The sequence below is a fragment of the Phaethon aethereus genome (assembly GCF_964289735.1).
Source record: "Phaethon aethereus genome assembly, chromosome: 20".
Classification (NCBI taxonomy): Eukaryota; Metazoa; Chordata; class Aves; order Phaethontiformes; family Phaethontidae; genus Phaethon; species Phaethon aethereus.
This window is the reverse complement of record NC_138596.1, coordinates 5,973,789-5,995,053: the sequence shown is the minus strand read 5'-3', so window position 1 is coordinate 5,995,053 and position 21,265 is coordinate 5,973,789. Positions and strand designations below refer to the sequence as shown.

The window sequence follows — 21,265 nt, the reverse complement described above, 5'->3', positions numbered from 1 at the left end:
TGAAGAACCTGGAGCTTTTCAAAGACTTTGCTGAAAATCCTAGAAAATTTCAAGGAAGGGGTGGAGAGAGGCAGGAAGTGGCCAAAAGCCTCAGCCCTGGGTCCAAAAGCAACTTCTTCCTGTAAAAAAAATAAAAGAAAAGAAACCAGGCTGCTGGAAACGCCTGGCAGCGCGGGGATGGGAAGGCGCTTTTCCGGGTGGGATGCTTGCGGGCCTGATGTCGGCTCTGTGTTACAGGTACCGCTGCAGATGCGTGGAGCCGTGGGGACGTCCTGAACCCCGTGGGGACCCCCTGAGCCCCGTGGGGACCCCCTGAGCCCCGTGGGGACCTGCCACCCCACCTGCCAGTCCTGCTCCTGGGGCGTGGGGGCTGTCACAGCTCTGTGCTAGGAGTGTGGCGGGGATGGAGGTGCTGAGCCGCAGCACGGAGCCGGGTGGGTTGTCACCCCGAGGACCACACAGTGGGTGCCCTGGCAGGTAACCTCCATTTCCGTCTTCTCCCCGAGCTCATTTATGGGTATTTTTTATATTATTGCATGGTCAAAGCCACTTGTAAGGTGTTGCCCGGCCCACAGCGGGCTCCGAGGGTCCGTCGTGAGCCCTGCGACAGCCGGGCTGCGGGGACAAGGCAGGCTGCAGAGCTGGCTGCAAAGGCAATTCTGACCCCGGCTGCGCTTGCAAGGGCAGGCACGGGACGTTTTGTCCCTCTGCCAGTCCCGGCCCATCCGTGTGCTGCACGTCACCTTGGCCAGTGCCTCAGTTTCCCCACATCAGGGCATGGTGCTGGCACCCCTTTCCTCTGCCGGTCCCGGGGGTGGTAGAGCTGCGGACGGGGCAGTCTCTCCATCTCCCGTCCCCGAGTCCACAGCCCGGGGAGCGTCGGTGCAGGCTGGGCTGGGACAGCAGAGCCGGGGCTGTGTGTGACAGCCAAACCGCGCCAGGCCGGGGGTGCTCGTCCCTGGGGCGGGGGACAGCAGGGGCTGAGCACACAGCGGCAGCTTTGCTGGGGAAAAATCACCGGCAGTGTCCCGGTGTTGCTCTTGGTCACAGAGCAGCGTCCCAGGGCTGGCCCCAGCCCCGGCCAGGGCACACCCAGGCTCAGGCACCCCCGGCCCCACACCCAGGCTCAGGTACCCCCGGCCCCAGTGTGGTGTGGGGTGTTGGGGCTCTGCGGGGTTTCATCCCAGTCTGCAGGCTGGGAACTGCCCTGCCTGGCCTCTCTGGGATCCAGGCCTCTCGAAATCCTGTTATATCCGGCACTGAAATCCCTCCCTGCCCTTCCCAGGCGCTGAGGGCAGGGTCTGTGCCCCCCGGGAGAGGATGCAGGGACGGAGGGGTGCAGGGATGTGGGGACAGGGGCATGCAGGGATGTAGGCGGGAAGGGGTGCAGGGATGAAGAAGGGAAGGGGTGTGGGGATGGAGGGATGCAGGGATAAAGGGATGCAGGGATGCAGGAATGCAGGGATGTGGGGACAGAGGGATGCAGAGATGAGGAAGAGAGGTGATGGAGGGATGAGGGGATGGAGGGATGAGGGGATGGGGGGAAGGAGGGATGTGGGGATGGAGGGGTAGGGGGATGGAGGGGTGCAGGGCGGGGATCGGGGCCGGCTCCGGGGAGCCTGGGCCGTGCCGCCGTGCCGGGAGGTGGCGGCAGCGGCCGAGCGCGGGGCCGGGCTGCGGCGGGCGGGGCCGGCGGGCGGGTGTCCCCGCGGGACGGCGCCAGCCGTGGGCTCCGCGGGCATCCCCCCTGCTCCGCCGCCCTTCCCTCGGCTTAACCCCTTACCGGGCGGCGGGGCCGCGCTCGGCGGCTCCAGCGGAGGGGAAGAGAGGGGCTGCCCCCGCCCAGCCCTCTCGGAGGGGCTGCACAGGCGGGTGGGGTGCGGACACGGGTGGGGTCCGGCTGTGCTTGGCTCCTGGGGTCCTGCCCCCTCCCGCGGCTCCTCGGCAGTGCCCAGCACCCAAACCCGGTCCGGGCTCGGGCTGCGAATGGAGCTTTTCCTCCCCGGCCGCTCCCCCGGCCCCCCCGCCCCCTCTGCTGCTTCTTTCGGGTGCTGCCGCATTGTTCCCCCCGCCCCCTTGCTGCGCCCTCCCAAAGCCTTTCCGGAGCCCTCCGGGAGCGGGGGGACGTGGGGAGCCGCGAGAGCTCCCCGCCGGGCCCTGGCCCCGCCGCCGGTGGGTGCCGGTTTGGCCACGCGTGGCCGCGGCCCCTCGCCAGGGCCCCGGTGCCATGGCAGCTGCTGCCCCCTCAGGACGTGACCTCCCCGCGGCCTGCGCTGGGAGCTGACGGCCGTACTGACCGGCTGGTTAACCGGCGGGTTTGGCCAGTGGCCCAGGGGCTGCCCGTGGCCACCAGATGTGTCAGACAGGCCTGGGGGGCTGCAGACAGGCAGCCATGGCGGGCAGCCTGCGTGGGACGTGGCTCGGTGGAACGGGCTTCCTTGGTCTGTGATGGGGGAGAGCCATGAGCCCCCCGGCCATAAGCCCCCCTGGCCATGACTCACCCTGGACACAAGCCCTCCCAGCCACAAGCCCTCCTGGCCATGACCCCCAGCCATGAGGGCCCCCAGGCCACTTGCCCACCCACCTGCTTCCTTAGCACCCACCCACGCCGCGCCGGGCACCGTTGGGGACCCGACCCCGAGCGGGGGCGGGGGGCGCACGGGGGTACCCAGGAGCATCCTCGGGGAGGGGGTACCGGGGGTTGTCCCCGGGCCTCCCGCCCCCCGGCCGTGGGCTGTGCGGGGCTGTTTACCGATATCGGCTTTATTTTAAGTAAACCCAACCCAAACCCGCCCCCGGGGCTCGCAGCGGCTGCGGGGCCGGGCCGGGGGCGGGGGGTGCGCTGAGCCCGGCGGGTCTCAGCCCGCCCCTTCCCCGCCGCCGCCGCCGCCATGGGGCCGCTCTGCGCCCTGCTCCTGCTGCTGGGCATCGGCATCGGCACCGGCACCGGCACCGGGCCGGCACCCCCCCGGGTGGTGCTCGCCCTCCTGGCCCGGAACGCGCAGCACTCGCTGCCGCACTGCCTGGGAGCCCTGGAGCGCCTGGACTATCCCGCGGGGAGCATCGCCCTGTGGTGAGGGAGCCGGGACCCCCGGGGGGAGTGGGGAGTAGCAGGGCTGCGGGGGGCTGTGGGAGAATGGGGACCCCGGGGAACCGGGGATAGAGGGGGTTATGTGGGGAAGGGGGAGCCGGGGGTAGTGAGTTCCCAAAGGCCAGTTGGAGGGAGGGGAATGGGGAGCTGGGGAGAATGGGCGGACTCGGGGTGATCTTGGAGTAACGGGGGCCTGGGTGGAGGGAGCAGGGAGCCGGGGGAGTGGGGACTCTGGGGGGATGGGGACCCCCGGGAGGAAGAGGGACTCTGGTGGTAACAGCCCACCCCAGCCCCAAAGGGTGGGGGGTGGTTCTACACCGGGTGTGGGACCCAGCAAGGACCCGGGAGGGGCTGGGCGCTGCCCCACAGAGCGGGGGCAGAACCCCCACCTTTCTCCTCCCTGAAGATGTGGGGCTGGTGAGGGAGGGGAGCCCTGGGCTCGGGGGGATTCTGCATCATCAGGGACAGACGCTGCCTTCCCCCTCCCTGCAGGGCTCGGCCCCAGCCCCCCCTTCCCCAAAGACACCCCCCAAGCCCCTCTTTTACCATGCTGGAGGCGATGGCTGAGAGAGGAGCCCCCCATCCCTCCTCTTCCTCACTCCGCTGCCGCCACTGTCTCTCGCCTCAGCTCGTTGGAAACTTTTCTGCAGCTGCTTTTGCGGGGGGCCGAGGTGGGGGCTGGCGGGGGGGTCCTCGCAGGGGCAGCAGTGCTGGGGTGGGAGGAGCGGGGGGCCCTCCTCTTCGCCCGCCGCAGCCCCCGGGAGTCCCCAGCTGCAGGGTCCTGTGGGGTGCTTCAAGAGCAGCCGCTTGCGGAGCTGGGAGCTGGGGGTGCACAGGTTCTGCCTTCTCCCCTGCGTCCCAGGGGTCCCGGTGACACCGATGCCTGGGGGGACAGCTCGGGGCTTTTTGACAGGTCGAAGGTGCTGGGAAGTGTGGGGACTTGGGGTTGCCCCAGTGCAACGTGGGGCTCAGCTCCGTCTGTGCTGGGGTTCCCGTGAACGTTGTTGTGAGGTCGGGTGGGAGAGCTGGGGATGGCGGCTGTGCGTGGCAGGGGAAGGTTTGGGGAAGGGTATTTTTGCTGCCCCTTTCCTCTGGCTGCCGGAGCCGTGGGGTGCACAGGGGTGCTGTGGGGAGGTGAGGAGGGGTGGGAGTTGTGGGACAGCCTGGCCGCCGGCGGCACCAGGAAAGAAATTACCCGTTTGCGTTCCCCCTCCTGCCAGCGCAGCCTCGGTTCCTTCAAATGACATGTTACGTTCCCAGGCGAGTCCCTAGCTGGCTCAGCTGCTTGGCCCCAGGAGCGTTTCTAGTGTGGGGAGGGGGCCGTGCTTGTCCCTTGGAGGGGACCCCAGAGGTTGCCGTCCCCCCACCCCAGGTGCGCGACAGACCACAACTCGGACAACACGACGGCGATGCTGCGGGAGTGGCTGGGGGCGGTGGGGAAGGACTATCACTCGGTGGCCTGGAAGGCGCAGGAGGAGCCCAGGTGAGGCTGGGGGAGAGCTGGGGGGCCGGCGTGGGCTGTGAGGGGCTCCCGGAGCAGCACCCCACTCCCTGGCTGGGGACGCTGCCAGGAGGAGCCGGCGGCGAGGCAGAGCTGGGGTGACTCAGCCGGCTGGCACACAGCGGCGTGCACCGAGTTTGTGCGTTCCCAGCGAGCGGGGTTAACCCCTGCCTCCCCCCGCCCAGCTCCTACCCCGATGAGCTCGGGCCCAAGCACTGGAGTGACAAACGCTACGAAAACCTGATGAGGCTGAAGCAGGAGGCTCTCGCCTACGCCCGGGAGCAGCGGGCAGACTACATCTTGGTAAGGGACATGGAGCACCGGTGGGGTGGGGGCCAAGGTGGGCGTCCCCACACCTCCAGGACCTGTGCCGTTCCCCCAGTTTGTGGACACCGACAGCATCCTGACCAACAACCAGACCCTCAAGTTTCTCATGGCACAGAACAAGTCGGTGGTCGCTCCCATGCTGGACTCACAGACCTTCTATTCCAACTTCTGGTGTGGCATCACGCCCCAGGTATGTCCCTGGAGAGCCCCGGGGAAGGGGACCCCCCCATGGCGGAAGAGCCCCCCACCATGGAGGCATCATGCCGGTGTGCTGCAGGGGTACTACCGCCGGACGGCCGACTACTTCCCCACCAAGAACCGGCAGCGGGTGGGCTGCTTCTCCGTCCCCATGGTCTACGCCACCTTCCTGATTGACCTGCGGAAGGAGGAGACGTCGCGGTTGGCTTTCTACCCCCCCCATCCCAACTACACCTGGGCCTTCGACGATATCATCGTCTTCGCCTACTCCTGCCAGGCAGCGGGTGAGGGTGGTGGGGGGCCGGGGAGGTGGGGGGGCTGGGGGGGCTGCAGTGCTCACCCGTCCCACCCCGCAGGTGCGGAGGTCCATGTGTGCAACCAGCAGCGCTTCGGCTACATCAACGTCCCCGTGAAGGCCCACCAGACGCTGGAGGACGAACATGCCAACTTTGTGCATCTCACGCTGGAGGCCATGGGTGAGCGCCCACGGGCGGTGGGGTCCCGGAGGTGTCCCCCACGCCAGGGGTGATGGGGACTCAGTGCTGGTCCCCGGGGCAGGGCTGTCGGCCCCGGTTCCTGGCCAGGAGGGTCTGGGCTCCACCAAAGGGGTGCCCCCTCTCTCCGCAGTGGATGGCCCACCCATGCAGCGCTCCAGGCACATTTCCCTCCTCCCCAAGCTGCTCACAAAAATGGGCTTTGATGAAGTAAGTCCCCAACAGACCCCCCCATGTCCCCGCTGTCCGTCCCTCTGGCTGCATCTGTCCACAGCAAAGCTCGCCACGGGCTTTGGCCAAGCACCCTGTCCCCCATCCTGCAGTGGCCAGGCAGGCTGTGTCCCACCCTGTGACAACATGCCCCCCCGGCGGGGCTCCCCCCTTCCTCCCCAGGTCTTCCTCATCAACCTTGTGCGGAGACCGGACCGGCGCCAGCGGATGCTGGCGTCCCTGCGGGAGCTGGAGATTGCCCCACGTGTGGTGGACGCTGTGGATGGGAGGTGACCATCGGGGGACGCGTCCCCACTCTGCCGGCCCACCCTGGGGAGGGAACGGGGGGTGGCTGGGGGGGCCGCCTCACCGATGCAGCCCCTCACCTTGCAGCACCCTCAACAGCAGTGACATCAAGGTGCTGGGGGTGGACCTGCTCCCTGGGTACTACGACCCGTTCTCCGGCCGCACGCTCACCAAGGGCGAGGTCGGCTGCTTCCTCAGCCACTACAACGTCTGGAAGGAGGTACGGGGCCGCGGGGTCTCTAAGGGCCGCCAGCACGGTGCAGGGACCCCGTGAGCATCACCAGGTCTCTGGAGGACCTGGGAAGAGGGGTGTCCTGCAAGGTGACTGGACCCAGTATAGCCCAGTAGGGCCAGCGCAGTGCTGGGATGGGTTTGCACCTTTGTCCCCTCCCTGCAGATTGTATCCCGGGGGCTGGAGCGGTCGGTGGTCTTCGAGGACGACGTGCGCTTTGAGGCCGCCTTCCCGGCACGGCTGCGGCAGCTGATGGAGGAGCTGGAGCAGGCACAGCGGGACTGGGACCTCATGTAGGTGCTGGGGCCGGGGGGATGCGGGCTGGGGGTCCTCGGGGCCGACTCTCATGGCTCGCCGGCCGCCCCGCAGCTACCTGGGGAGGAAGCAGGTGAATGCGGAGGACGAGGCGCCCGTGGAAGGCGTGCGAAACCTGGTGGTGGCCGGCTACTCGTACTGGACGCTGGCCTACGCCATCTCCTGCCGCGGGGCCCAGAAGCTGCTGGCCGCCGAGCCCCTCTCCAAAATGCTGCCGGTGGACGAGTTCCTGCCCATCATGTACGACAAGCACCCCAAGTAAGGAGCCGGGGGTGCAGGAGGGGTGCTGGTGGAGCGGCGTGGCCGTACCGGCCAGAGAGCATGTGTTTCTTCTCCACCGTCACCTTCCCACCCCGTTCCCCCCCCACCCCGGCATTACTCATGCTGGAGGAAAACATCTGTAGCATGAGCTCATTCCCCACCAGCCGCTGCCTGGCCGCCGGCCGCTGGAAAATGGCCCTTTGCCAGCGCGGGGTGGGGGAAAGGCGGCGGGGACGGCGCTGGGGCTCGGTGCTGGCCCCTCATGGGGGCCTTGGCCCCATGGTGAGGGGTAGCAGCCCCCTGTATGCTGGCGCTGGGGGTCTGTGTAGAGCCCTGCCCCTGGTTGTGGGTCTCAGCCCAATGTCGGGCACTTCCCTGCCCCTCTCCCTGGGGGGGGTCGGCAACAAGGCTGTGTCGGGGAAGTGGGGGGGCAACTCGGGGGGTGGGCAAGCGCCGGTGGCTGGGTGTCCCGGGGGAGAGCAGGTGGGGAAGCCAGCGAGCAGGATGGTGAAATAGAGGGATTAGGGTTGTAAAAGGGAGGCTGGAGGTGGACGGAGGGGCAGATGAGCGCTCTGGATGTGACCAGGAGCAGCTGGGGGTCCCGTGCTCGCCGGGATAACGCTGTCAGACAGCCCTGGCCCGCAGCTGGGCTGGCGGGACGCTGGGCTGGAGACCCCCTCTGCGCCGGGACCTGCCCCATGCCACTGAGGCTGGTGGGGAGAGATGGGTCCCGTCCTTCTCCAGCCGGGCTCTGCAGGCAGCCGCAGCATGGGGCAGTCCCCCAGCTCCGCTGCCTTCCCCGGACCCCCACCACCTGCCCCACGCAGTGCCTTCCCTGGGTTGTTGGTACAGCTTTCCCAGCCCTTTTTTCTCCATCTGGCCGTGCTCTGTAAGGCAATTTCTCCTCCCGGGTCGGCTCTGCTTTTTCCAGCGAGGATTACAAGAGACACTTTGTCCCCCGGGACCTGCTGGTGTTTTCGGCTCACCCCCTCCTGGTTTATCCCACCCACTACGCCGGGGACAGCAACTGGCTGAGTGACACCGAGACCTCCACCATCTGGGACGACGATACCAAGAAGACAGACTGGGCTGGCTCACAGAAGACCCTGAGGGACTCGCGGGGCAGCACCGGCCACCTCCGCTCCACTGCCCGTGACGAGCTCTGAGGGTGAGTGAGGCCATAGAACCCACACGCGTGGGGACAGGGACGGGGGACAGAATGGCTGGGAAGCAACTCCCTGCAAGCACCGTGCTCGGATGCGTGCCATCCACCTGCTTTCTCTTCACTGTGGTGCAGCAGCTCTCCCCATCGGACTCAAAGCATTGGGAAATGGAGTCGAGGTCTTGGGCATTGGGATGCAGGTGTCCCGTGTGGGGCTGCCCTGGGGGGACCGGGTCCTGCTGCTCCCCGAGTCTGTGCCACTCCCCAGCCCCTCAAGCGGGGAAGGGACAATGCTCCTTTGTCTTCTGCAAAAGTCACCCCAGCTTGGAGAAAGCTGGGGGCATCTCGCAGGGGAAGGTTTCACCCTGGAGCTGCTGGCTCCCCCGCCAGTCCGGGTCTCTGTGGGGCAGCTGTGCGGGCAGGCGAGCACTCGCGCTCGCTCGGCCCCGAGGCAGCACCGCCACAGTTAACGCCGGGTCAGACTTTCCCTGTCTGAGGCTGCTTGTGCTGGCAGCGGAGCGTCCCTGGGAGCAGCCAGACCGGGGGAGGCTGGAAAACAACCGTCCCACCGCCCCTCCTGCAGGCGTGAACGCGTCGGGACTGCTCCTGCCTTGACCGCTAACGTTTGCGCCTTTGCCTCCTAGGGACGAGGGATCGTGACCCAGCTGGGAGCACCGCGGGCCAGCGGCCTGATCCTGCCCGCTCCCGCTTGAGAGACGCAGCCGCCCTGGCTGGATCCCCCCCGGGGTCCTTTGAATCGGCATGTGGCGAATCCACCCGAGGCAGGGTTCACCCCCAGGGCTCCCGGAGAGCCCTCTCCCTGCCAGGCAGAGGGACTGGGGGAGCGCTGTGCTCCGTCTCTGCCAAGGACACGTCTCCACCGCTGCCCTGAGCAACGCCAGCGCCACGTCTCCCGCCGGCTTGGGCTCTGGGGAGTGTTTTTCAGGCCGGGGGCTGGCTCCTGTGGTGGCACACGTCCTGCCGCTGACCGGGCTTGTCCCTCGCCTGTGCCTGAAGGGCTGAAGCCCAGGAAGGATTAAAACAGACTGTGTTTGAGCTGACATGCCGGGTGCTGGCTCTGCTGGGTGGCATCCCCCCCACATAACATCCCCAGGGCATACCCCACTGGGGTCACCTCGGAGCTGTGGTGGTGAGGGTCTGGCTGTTCCCCTAGCCAGGGGTTGCTTTGGGAATAAAATATGTAATGGGGAAAGGGAGGAAGGAAGGTGGGGTGGGAGAGGGAGACTGGAGCTCTCTCTCGGGGTCCAGAGGTGAAAAGGTGGGTGGCATTTCTGAGGAGCTCGGCTCTCCCCTGGGAACGCTGCTGGAAACGATTTCGATCACTGGCACTGGGTTTGGCCTTGGGACTGAAAACCCGACACCAGCTTGAGCACCGAGATGTGCAGCCGAGCCCTGCTGGGCTCTGGCATCTGTCACCTTTGTGGCCAGCTCTGGAAGAGGGTGTTTGCTTTCCAAGAGCCCAGGCTTGTTTCCAAGAGCACCTCAGCTTCTCAGCAGGGTGATGTTTGGTTGAAAACTGAGGGTTTTCTGGGGTGGAGGAGCAATTTCCATAAAAACACTGCAACTAGACCTAGTCTGGGTGAGCTGGGGAGATGTGAGCTCCCTGCCAGGTCCCAAGAGCTGCCATCCCTCCACCCCTGCCTGGCAGCCGGCTGCCTGTTTTGGCTCTGGCGCAGCTGCTGGGGTTAGCCCCGGGATGGGAGGTTGCTGCCTTCACCAGGGCTTGGGGGGCAGCATTCCTCCCTATGGCCTGATGAAGGTGTTGGAGCAGTGGGTGGGAGCTTTGGTAGCTGAGACCTACAGTGGGACGGCCAAGACCATTAAGTGCTCCTGGAAAGCATCGTTCGGGGCAGGATGTACAGCTACAGCAAGGACCTCCTGAGGGAGAACTTCCAGCTCCAGCAGATCACACAGGACCTGAAGATCTGAGTGGATCTACTGGAAAACGGGGAGAAAGAGATGGCCAAGTGCATGATCTGCAACCGCAGGGTCCCAGCCAGTACAGGCACGGGTGACACAGCAGGGTGGAGAGGTGATGGCAGGGTGGGGACACCTTTGCTTCCCTGCCTGTCCCCTGGGCGCAGGTGGCCTCAATGCTATGGGAGGAGCTCAGGAGCCGAGAGCTGGGGATGGAACGGAGGAAGGTCTGGTGCCAGCTGGAGTGGAGGACGGAAGCAGCAGCAGTGCTGCGGTACGTGTGACCCAGCAAGGGGCACAGCGCTTGTTCCAGCGCCTGCTGGGACACAGGGAGGAGCTGCCCGCGCAGGGGCTCGGTGCAGCCGCGCTCGCAGGCTACGCAGCTAGACAGGACGTGCCGGCAGAACCTGGGGCTTTGGGAAGCTGCGGTAGTGATGGCAGAGAGCCGCCACTTCTTGGGCTGCCCCCTCTGCCATGAGACCCGTTGCAGGTCTGCGAGGAGGAGCCAGAACCCCTCCAGCTGTTGGAAACTCCAGGGTTTTGGCTTAAAACCACCTAACACAAGAACTATGAGGCCAGCCCTGAAACTTGCTGCAGCTCAGTGGGAGCAGCCCTCGTGTGCTGCTGAGCTACAAGCTTCCAGGCGACTTGTGCTTGACACGGTTTCTCAACACAGCTGAAGTGGTTTGGACCCTGCGGAAGTCGCTCCCATCGCTCCTCACTTCCCACTGGAAGCTTCCCTCCTGCCTGGGCTGGTGGAACCGAGAACATGGATTTAAGCTGCAGAGAGCCAGGGACTGTCCGAGTTCAGCAGGCAGAGCAGGGGAGAAAGAGGCAGGAGCAGGGCAGAGCCAGGGGCAAGGGTTTATTTCATTTCTGTGCCAAAGTGCTGTATGAAGCCACTGCAGGGGTTTGAGTCAGACACGAGCTGCCTGGATCTGTATGGGGACAGACTGGGGCTGCCCCAGCGCCTGGCCAGGCTGCCCAGCAGGGCCAGCTCTGCTCCACACCACAGTCACCCCGGGGAGTCTGCAGCACCCTGTCCACTGGCCATGCAGGTCCCCGGGGCTTGCGTCAGCCCCTGTCCCCCGGCTCCCCTGTGGGTGTCCTCCTACACAGGATGTGCTCCAGCAGGAACGTCGCTGCCTGGGCCAGGACCTGCTCCAGCCTCTCCTGCTCCTCGGTGCTGAACGGAGACAGGACGTAGCTTGACACTGTCACATCACCCTCCGGCCGCCCGATGCCGACCCTGAGCCGGGTCATCTCCTGAGGAGGCAGAGGGAGAGCTGGAGGAGCTGCGCCTCAAGGGCCTGGCTGAGACAGAGCTGGGGCAAGGGGACAGCGCTGTGAGCGGGGCTGCGTGGCGAGGGAGCAGCCCCCCATGCTTTCCAGGTGTTTTTGAGTGCTTGCTCCAAGAAACATGATTTTGGAAGAGGCTTTTGCTGGGCTGTGCTGAGCTCCCGGGCTCCTGCCAGGCCTGGCAGAGCTGCTTGAGCTAATTGTTTCCATGTCCTCCATGGCGGCCAAACCAACATCAGCCCTCAGGGAAGCAGAAGGAAGGAGGGGAAGGAGAAAAGCGGGGAGAGGAAAGGGAGCAGGGGCTTGTCTGAGGGGAGTGAGAAGAATGGGAGTGCGGGAATGACAAGCCATGCATTGAGGTGGGGGCAGGATTGATCCCCTTCCGCTGAGGACCACTCACGTTGGAGTGCAGAGCACTGATGCAGGATCGGACCCCATTGTGTCCCCTTGGGAGAGAAGGAGAAAACCCATTGTTAGTCTGCAAGAGACACCCCCCCTGCCACGGAATGGTCTTGGAGTTCGGGAATGTGGTCACAACCAGGGGCTGCAGTCCCCATGCCTGGGCCCTGCAGCAACATCCAGCCCCGGGGGCTAAGAGCAGCTGCCGGGGTGCGCACAAGGGGAAGCAAGGCTGGGACAGCATGTTCTGCACGTCTCAGCTCTTGCTGCAGCTGGTGCACGTGTGACCAAGCGCTAAGGCCCAGTACCATCCCTGCCCTGTCCTGCAGTGGAAGATTTCCTAGGTTAAATGTCTCGAGGCTGACCCAGGAGCTGGCGCTGGGGCAGGCAGAGTGCTATAAAAAGCCCATGTGGTGCAGGCGATGGGCTGGATCCAGCCCACAGCCGCTTCCAGGAGGCTCCCTGCCCTTCCTGCCGGCGCAGGAACCGGGAGGCTGCCCAAACAGCTGGCTGTTGCCTCTGCAACTGGGATTGGGCCCAGGACTGGCGCTGGGGCTGAAAACACCGCCAGGCTGGTGGGACGGGGCCAGGAATGGCCCATGTGCCTGTAAGGGCATGGCAAGGCCTCAAACCAGCTCGCACACCATAGAGCTGGGGCCACCCCATACCTTGCGCTGCCTCCCAGCTTGATCGCCACCTTGCCCAGGGCCTTGTCCAGGTCATCATGAACCAGGTAAATGTCTTCTGGGCGGAGGCTGTAGATCTCAGCTTTGGAAACAGAAACGCAACCCCAGAAATGAGAGGGAGGACAGACTCACCGGGCCCTGACCCAGCAGGGCGCTCACGGGGCCTGGTGACACAGCAGGCTTCGAGGGTGACCGAGCCGCTCACCGGCGCTGGCGACGCTGAGCCCGCTGAGGTTCATCAGCCTCCGTGGCTTGAGCAGCACCAGCTCCAGGCCGCGGGCCGCAGCCAGGGCCACATCGGCGCAGCACCGCCTGTCCGCTCGCCAGCCGTCGGCCACCGCCAGCTGCCGGGCCAGCCGGTCCAGCACCGCCATGCCCACGCTGTGCCGCGTCCCCCGCAGCCCGTAGTTGCCCAGGCCGGCCACCTGCCCGCCGGGTGTCAACAGGGCTCTGCCGGGCCGCCATGGCCCCTCCACGGGCCTGGCCCCCAGTACCCCCCAGCCCCGCTCCCCTCAGCTCCCCCGCAGCCCCCACACCCCCGATGCCCCCAGCTCCCCTCCCCTCACGCCCGGCCCCGCCCCCTTCCCCGGCCCCACCATGACGCGCGGTCCCGCCTGGTTGACGAGCACTCGCGCGTGCCCCGCCAGCTCCGCCGCCACCATCGCGCCGCGTCTTCCCTTTCCCCGTGACGTCACGCCCGCGCGCCGCCAGTGGCCCGGGGCCACCTCCCCCCGCCGCCATCTTGCTTAAGGGCAACGCCGCCATCTTGCTTGAGGGCGGCAGAAGGGGCCGGGGCGGGGCGTGCGCCCCGCTCCGCCCACGCAGGGGCCGTGACCGCCGCTGTGGTAAAGCTCCACGGCTCCCCCGCCGCCGGCCAGCCCGGGCAGGGCGAGCTGTGGGGCTACTGGGCGCTGCGGCTTGGGAACAGTCCCTCAGGCGGGAGGGGTGGAGGCCGGCGGGCCGCCTGTCGCGGCGGTGCCGGAGGAGCGGCTGGGGGAAGGCTGGGAGAGGTCCCTGCGGAGGGTCCTCGGGCTCGGTGTGTGTCTGCCGAGTCCCCGAGGGAAGCGGGTGCCGGAGCAGTAAGTGCCCAGGGCGGTGTCCCGTGTTTTACGTGTTCGTGCCTGTTAGTTCCCACTCACACTGTCCTCAGCAGCGGCCTTTGGGGTACGCCCGGCTGGGGGGCATACGTGATCCCTCACCTTCCGCCGGCCACCCTCCAGCCCTGGGGTGGGCCGCTGTTGGCCCTGCCAGCGGAGCAGAGCTTTCTTCCAACGCTGTGTGACAGCCCCACGGACCAGCAGCACGTCGCTGGGCTTTGCTCATGGCTCTTTTCCTCTCCACAGGTGGCAGAAAAGAGCTGGACTTCTCCTCCTGCGGCCAGCAGGAGGAAGCCATCACCTGCTATTCGAAAGCCATCAACCTGGATCTGCAGAGGGTAAAGGGGCATGGCTGGGAATGGCTGCTCTCTTCCAGACCAGGCTACATCTCCTGCCTGGCGGAGCTCAGAGCTTTTGGCTAATGATGCTGAAATCTTTGTGGCTGTGGTGGGCCGGACACGCGCCGTGCGTGTTTCCCACTGGCACAGAGAGCTCCTGACAAAGCCTGGGGGTGGCAGCCAGCCCCCAGCTGCTCTCGTTTAACTGAGACACTGATGCTGCCTCACTGCAGACTGCTTCCTTCGCCTGGGAGAGCTGGCCTACACACTAGAGGATTACCAGCAGGCACTGGAGCTGAGCCCGCGTTACATGGAGACGGGTTGCAGCGGCACTGCGTAAGCAGGGATGGCAGGTCTTGGTGGTGAGGTGAGCGGGTGGGCTGGTGCGGTCTGCCGCGTGGCTGGTAGCAAGCCAGGCTGCCGAATGTGCTTGCTTCCATCCCCTCGCAGGCAGCACTGGCAGGTGGAATCTTGCTTCTCTGCGGCCATTGAGCACAACCCCCAGAAACCGCTGTACTACCTGTGCCAGGCCAGGGCCTGCCTGTGCCTGAGGAGGGTGGAAAGTGTGAGGGAGGATGCTGCCCTAAGTCTGTGGCTCAACCCCATGGACGGTGAGGTACAGCCCTGTGCTGCTCCTCGATGCCCTCCTTGGGCTGTGGGTGATGTTCTCAGCCTGTTGCCTCGACTGCAGTCTCTGTGCCTGCCCCTCATGCAGTTTGGGGGAAGCCTGGTATTTCCATTCTGCATCGGGGGCCAGCAGCTGATCAAAGATCAGGGACTGGGGTGAAGGTCCTGCCAGGGTACGGGCCCAAGCCAAGCAGGGAGGGTTATAGCCTGGCTCTTACAACAGCTTTGCACCAGAGCCATTGGGCAGGTCTCCTTATTTTCATTTTCCTGTTTCTTTGACCCTAATTCAGGGCAAAAGCCCTCCTGTGTTTGGCTGCGATAAGGAGAGCATGTCCCCCCATGGTCATGCACTGCTTGGGGCAGTGGCATGGCTTGATCGATCTGGAGTTTGTTTGCGATGAACCCCAGGCTCTCCGGTGGGGCAGGTACCGGTGGGGCTGGCGCGGCCTTTGCTGTTGGCATGAGGCAGGTGTTTGGCTGCAGCAGTGGAAACCCCATGGCTCAGTGCCCAGAGCTTGCTGTGGGGAAGAGTTCCATGGAAGAGATCACATCTTGCCTTGTTACCGCTGCAGTTCCTTTCCCTCATACGCTACCTCTTACCAAGACAGACAATCCGGGCTGTCCTGAGGAACGAGACTGGACGCTGTGCCCAGGAAACCTTGGAGAAAATGCTTTACAGTCCCCTGGAACTCCCCGTTTTGGCTGATGTCACCTGTGAGGTACTTGCTGGGGGGTGGTTTGCCATGGGTATTAGCCCACTAGTGCGGCCCACTCAAGGGGGGTTGTTGTAACCCCGAGTGTGAGGGTCTTGTCTTGCTCTGGAGCGCAGTGGCATGTTTCGGAGCTCACTGCTGAAGCTCTCATGCTGTCAAAGGTGGTGTTTTCCTCTGTCTGCTCCTAAAAGGTAACAGTGGGTTGCTGGATGTCTCCACTTGGCCTGGGAACCTTGTTCCAAGCAGGTGTCTTATTCCTCCTCAGCCCTCTCAGATAAAGGATCACTTTGTGGGGTTGCTTGTAGGTCTGCAGTGTTGCCTTTGCACTGGCACTTGTTCTCAGACTGCTGATGGCACAAGGGGATGATCGGAAGCCGTGCCTGAGGGTGCAGGACTGCATGTGGGAGTACGAGCTGTCCGATGGACAGCAACTGGGCTGAGCAAGCCCAGGGTGCAGGCTGCCAGGGCAGTGACAGCTGCTGCAGAAACGCCTGGTCTGCCACCATGTCTGCCCGGCACCTCGCCTCGGCCCTCTGTGTGGGGCCACCAGGCTGGCTGCACACAGTGACTATCCTTGGGAAGGAGGTGACGTGGTTCTACCTCCTACTGCGCTGGCACTAGCCCTGCAAAATGTGACTTTGGGACCCATAGATGTGCTCTGCAGGGGGTGAAAAACTGCCACTGGGGCAGAGAGACACGCTGGCCTTCCTGGACCCACACAGGCTCCCCTGCAGAGAACATCTGCCCCAGCTACTGCTGTTTTGTCTCCTCCCCAGGGAATAGCCGCTGTCTCATTTCCAGTCACCTAATTGGAGAGCATCAGCTCCGTGCCACCAAATCCCCAAAGCCCTATTGCATCAGGCAGCTGTTCCCATACAACTGCAAATCTTCCACGTCCTTCCGCCCTAGCCACAGTTAGGAATCCAAGTAAATGACTGTTCCCCAACTATTTATTTCATAAAAGATTTATTTTAAAATTAGAAATGCATAACATTCTTGGATGAGGCAGGATGTTTGAATGTTTGTAGGCCAGCTCCCAGGCAGCATTTGGGTGATGTTTAAAATCACTGTCCCCAAGCTCCAGCCCTGGAGCTGGAATGGTCCCAAGCACTGGCAGCTCATTTCAGCACAGGGCCCGAGCATCAGAAGCTTTGGGAAGTGTCCCTGCACCCACCCCTTGGGCAGTTTGTTTCCAGAGAGTGAATGATTCTGGTTCCTCTGACCTGTTCTCCCGTATCTGACTGCACAGAGGTTAAAACCAGTGCAAAGGCCACCCCATGCTCAGCAGTGTGGAGCACTAACCTCTAAGTTGTCCCCAGGTCCCCTGTAGTAAGTGGCACTGCCCAGAAGCTGAATGGACACCAGCCCAGCCAAAGCCTGCGAGGTCTGACCAGCAGATGGACATACAAGAGGCTCAACAGCTCATAGCACCAAACTCTCAACCTGATGTAGAAATCATCACTGAATAAAAGGAATTTTCAAAACCATTTGTGGCACCATGGTCTCCCCTGGAGGTAGGACTGAAATTTTTCATAGTTGGGAAAACAAGCGAGAAGTCTTTCTTGTTGTTACTTTCCTGGTTTGCTGCAGGGAAATCTTTTGGACCTTAGGGGAAAGATGGACAAGGGGGCACTAGGAAGAGCTGGGCTCCTGGCCAGCTCAGGTGTTGCCAGTTCCCACATTACCCGCCACACTTGTTAATGGTGAAGCTGGTCCCTACCAGCACCTATTCACAGTGAAAGGAAGCTGGAAAGAAGTTGGCTCTAAAACTTCCTTGAAAAGAGAACTTTGCTGCGATGTTCAGGGTATTCACAGGCCAGTGCTGCAGGAGTCGGCACCAGCACTGTCAAGTTGTACCAAGGAGCTGAGGCACAGCCACGCTTAAAAAGGTTTTAAAAAAAATTATTAAAATGCCATAGGGAAAAAAAATATGCTTCTGTAAGCTCAGAATCTGGATGTGTTGGATATCAGTAGGTCCCAGGAGAGGGGAGAGCTGCAGGTGGGTGCTGCTGACAGGGTGAGAAACCTCCCTGACGCTGCAGACCCTCTTGGCATCTTCCCCTTGTTGTCACAGACGTCTTGGGTGGTGCGCCAGGCTGGTCATATCCACCCTCACCTGGCCAAGGGTACATCAGTAAAGTGCTTTAAATCCCATCGCTTGCATTTGGTCCCACAGCCGCATCCTGCGGCGGCCTCCTTGGGGCTGGAGAGACGAGTTCAGCAGGAGAGCGCTTGTGCTGCGTAGAGGGAACACGCAGCTCCCACTGCTCATCCCGCTAGGCTCTGCTGCTTTACAGCTTCATATACATCCCCTGTGGATCTGAGCAAGGCCCTCACCAGTGGCTAGAAGAAAAAACTGATCCGAGAGGCCACTGTTTTGCAGCCTGTTGATGAGAATATTTTCTCTCCTTCTGGGAAGTAAGGGATGCTGTCAGCCACCTCCTGGACAACACCTGGACGTACTTCAAGGCCTTGCTGGACAAGCTCACTGACGACACACTGCTTTACGTGGTGGCGCTTCAACGGTAGGAAGGGCACAACAAAATCAATGAGATGCTCATTAATGATCCTAGATTTCCAGAATCCACCTGCAAAAGCAAAGGAAGAGAAAGGTTTTACCTTCACAGAGGCTCTGCAGTCCCTGGAATTTGAAGAGCTACTTTGTGCGAAGCCAAAATACTCAGATGAAGACAGATCTGCTCCAGTTTTGTACAAGGAGAGAGTTGAACCCATCAGTTGTCACCTCCCTCCACCCCTGTAGACTTGTTCTCCAGGAATGGAGGGATTTAGCTTGACTAGTCAGAATTTAAGCTCTGCTCCCTGTGACAAGGGCAAAGCAAGGAGATCCAGGCAGGCAGTGGGGATCAGCATGTCTTGGTGTCTTTTCAGCGAGCATGCTGTGCTGTTTGCCATCCCCCAGCTGTGAATACACCTTGTCTCCAAAGAATTTTGCTAAACGTGGCAACAGGTCTGCTGGCTTGGAAGGCTGGACTACTTCTTCCCCTTGCCACAAAAACTCACGGGGATCACAGTTCCCTTCCCTCAAAAGCCCCTCATCCCTTTCTGGCGGCCTGGGAGGTGGCAGGTGGTGTCGGTGGCTGCCTGGAATGGGCCTGGCTCCCTCTGCCGGGCTCTGACCCTGCCAGGAAGGGCTCTGCTCCACAGACTCACTCTGAGGGTTTTCAAACACGGCTTTGGAGATGGCCAGCTCCAGGTCCTGCAGGCTGATCTCCTCCCTGTCCTTGCGGGCACGCCAGAGATCCAATGTCATTTCGTTGATCTGCTCCTCTCCTGCATTGCTGCATGAGAATGAGATGCTTATGTGACATGGATCTGGGAAAATGGTGTTGCAGGACAGAGGTGGTATCTGGCATGCTCCAGCCTGCACAAATGCAAGCCAGGATCTCCCAGCTGCCTGTCCTAAAATGACTCCTGTAAAAGCAGCCAAATAACAGGGACAGGAGAGCTTTTTCAGACTCTCCAGGTCTGTCTATTCACAATGAAATAGTGCCTCTTGGTATTTGTAGAGGCTCGAGGCTCTGAAAAGGAAAAGCAAAACAAGTGTGTGCTCTGAAGTAGATATGACCTCTGCCCAAATGAGGAGCGGTGTGCTGGAAGGCCCCGTGATGTCAGAGGGGCCTCTCTTACCTTATGAAGATGAAGATTGCTTTGCGGTAGTTGGTCCCATACACAACCCACGAGGGTCCCAGGAATGGTATGATCACATCGATCAGGCCCGGGTGCATCTTGTCCACTTCGTCAAAGAGGAAGGCTGACCGTCCACAGGTTGTCAAGTTCCCTTGGATCCAGCGCTTCAGGTTCTCCTGGGAAAAATACCCACCAAGCCTTAAAGCAGTGAGATACCACGGGCAGGGAGGGAGGCTCAAGCTAGCCCAGAGCGAAGACCTGAGATGAAGGTGCTGAAAGCAGCTTGTCCCTGTGCAGCACCATCCACTCGGAGCAGGAACAATCGGCACTGGGGAGGCTGCCTTTATTCTCTGTTTGGCACAGTGGCTGTTACTGGCTTTATTAGCCTTTTGTAGATGTTTTACTACAGACTTAAAGAAGGAGGCAGCAAACTAAAGCTGGGTATTCAGACTCCTACAGTTCCCCAAGTTCTTCTTTCACTGTGTATCTACACAGTGCTGTTACTGAATGCTTTTTGCCAGCTCCTGTTCTGGGGCAAACATGCATGCCTGTGCTGACCCAGAAGAACTTTGTTTCTTTACCATGGCAGACGTTACTTCAGCGTAGGTGCCAACCCACACAAAACCACTCATGTCGCCTGGGGGCATGTATAACTCTTAACTGAAGCGCTTCATCCAGTATGGGTTTTACCTTCCCGAGAGTGTTTCTTCTAAGGACACAATACAACAAATAACTACTCCAAACACACAGAAAGCAAATGCCCACATGCACTGATTCTCCACTCTGCTGAGGGTTTGGCAGCTAACCTTCACATTCTGATTTCTTCCCTCTCTCAGCTTTATGAGACGGGGTAGCACAGTTAAGGGTGTAGAGCTGCTGTTCAGGAGCTGCTTGCTCCATGAGGAGGGGATTACAAAGTCTAGCGATACGCAGGTTTTCACAGCCATCGAGCTGTTTGGAAAGCAATGGGAGAATTTTAGTGACTTTCATCTAAGCAAAGCACTTTTGTTTGTGCGTTCAAAGGGCTCTGTAAATATTTAAGGATGAGAACATGATCATGGTGAGGACTGCTGTGGGGAAGACGAAAGTGATAACCGAGTACCAAAGTCTATCAGTTACTAGTGGAGCCTTCAGCCAGTGTGTGGAGCCACTTGCTCGGCTGATAGGGGAAAACAAAGAGCTTTTATTCCTACTTTATTTCAGGAAACAGCCCGAATGTGTATGTACTGAGGATCAAGGTGGCCATAACCAAAGAGAACCCCAAGCAAGAACTACTGTGCCCAGAGGCATCCCTTACCTTGTACTGCTCTATCCGCTCAGCATGGGGGAAGTGCACGATTGGAGAGAACTGGTGAACGTAGGGGCTCTGGAGCCCACCCTGAAAGAGGTAGCGGACGAGCATGGAGCTGACGTAGGTTTTGCCTGTTCCCGTCGAGCCGTGGAAGGACATCACGAGGGGTTTCACAGGGTTCTGCTTCTCCAGGAACTCCCTTACTCCCTTCATCACCTGCTGCCTCACCAGCGGCTGCCCCACCAGATTCGTGGCCAAGTCACACTCCAGAGCTGCAGCAAAGCCGCACCGGTTTACCGAGGGCTGGCTGCGCAGCGCCCGTCTCACGCCGCACCTGCCCCGGCTCGGAGCGCCGCTGCCCGCCAGCCCAGGCCGCAGGACGGTCCCACCGCCCGCCCCTGTCCCTCCGCAGGGCGCGGGTGCCGAGAGCCCCCTCTGCGCCCCGCTGCGGGGAGGGTCTCCGCAGACACCGTGGCTGCCGGGCCCCCCGTGCCTGCCGCCGCCCCGCGCCTCCGCCCCGCAGGGCCCGCCGCCCCTTGACGCCCCCGCGCCTCAGGGGCGCCCCCTCTGCCCGCCGCCCCCGCTGACCGCGCAGGTCGGGCCCGAAGCTGCACTCGCAGTCCGCCGTCAAGCTGCAGCGCAGCGCCCACAGGTCCCAGGCGGCGGCGGGGCGGGCGGCGGCGGCCAGCAGCAGCGCCAGGGCCAGCGCCGCCGCGCCGGGGTCCATGGCGGCCGCCCGCTCCGGCACCGCCCGCACTACAGCTCCCGGCGTGCCCCGCAGGGGCGGGGCTACGAGGAAATGGGGCGTGGTCGGAGAGCGCGGAGGCGGGACCAGAGCCGTGTTGCCCCGCCTCCCGCCGGGGGCCGGCCCTGCCGCGGGACTGGGGTTCGGCTGGTGCTTTGGGGTCCGGGACCCCGCCTTGCAGAGCCGGGCTCAGGGCAGCCCCGCGGCCCCTCCAGCAAAGGGCTGTCACTGGGCCACCGTGGAGGTCCAGGGGCCAGCCAGGGCTGGGTTCAGCATGGTGGTGCCCCTCAGCAGCCCTTCCCTGGGCTCTGCTCTCCCGGGGGGGCTGGGGCCTCGTTTAAATGACACCCACGGGAGAGGGGATCCCCTTCAGGAACAGCATAAAAG

General features: G+C 62.8%; 3 protein-coding genes across 3 annotated transcripts; 1 reads left to right on the top strand and 2 right to left on the bottom strand.

Annotated features, from left to right (window-relative positions):
- Positions 1 to 2,537: 2,537 nt before the first annotated feature.
- On the top strand, positions 2,538 to 8,101 carry CERCAM (cerebral endothelial cell adhesion molecule; the record flags this gene model as incomplete). The annotated part of the gene is made up of 12 exons (XM_082008947.1): positions 2,538 to 3,073; positions 4,464 to 4,574; positions 4,778 to 4,895; positions 4,975 to 5,109; positions 5,197 to 5,401; positions 5,474 to 5,593; positions 5,745 to 5,821; positions 6,005 to 6,111; positions 6,215 to 6,347; positions 6,525 to 6,652; positions 6,729 to 6,932; positions 7,867 to 8,101. The coding sequence occupies exons 1-12, from the start codon at positions 2,892 to 2,894 to the stop codon at positions 8,099 to 8,101; spliced, it is 1,755 nt and encodes a 584-aa protein (XP_081865073.1). The 5' UTR covers positions 2,538 to 2,891.
- Positions 8,102 to 11,109: 3,008 nt separating this feature from the next.
- Positions 11,110 to 13,081, bottom strand: PTRH1 (peptidyl-tRNA hydrolase 1 homolog; the record flags this gene model as incomplete). The annotated part of the gene is made up of 5 exons (XM_082008838.1): positions 11,110 to 11,301; positions 11,735 to 11,780; positions 12,402 to 12,501; positions 12,625 to 12,844; positions 13,016 to 13,081. The coding sequence occupies 5 exons, from the start codon at positions 13,079 to 13,081 to the stop codon at positions 11,110 to 11,112; spliced, it is 624 nt and encodes a 207-aa protein (XP_081864964.1).
- Positions 13,082 to 17,537: 4,456 nt separating this feature from the next.
- TOR2A (torsin family 2 member A) lies at positions 17,538 to 20,906 on the bottom strand (the record flags this gene model as incomplete). Its single annotated transcript, XM_082009185.1, has 5 exons — positions 20,722 to 20,906; positions 20,140 to 20,405; positions 18,843 to 19,018; positions 18,366 to 18,493; positions 17,538 to 17,782 (listed from the first exon to the last, which is right to left on the bottom strand). The coding sequence occupies exons 1-5, from the start codon at positions 20,858 to 20,860 to the stop codon at positions 17,538 to 17,540; spliced, it is 954 nt and encodes a 317-aa protein (XP_081865311.1). The 5' UTR covers positions 20,861 to 20,906.
- Between the last annotated feature and the right edge of the window lie 359 nt (positions 20,907 to 21,265).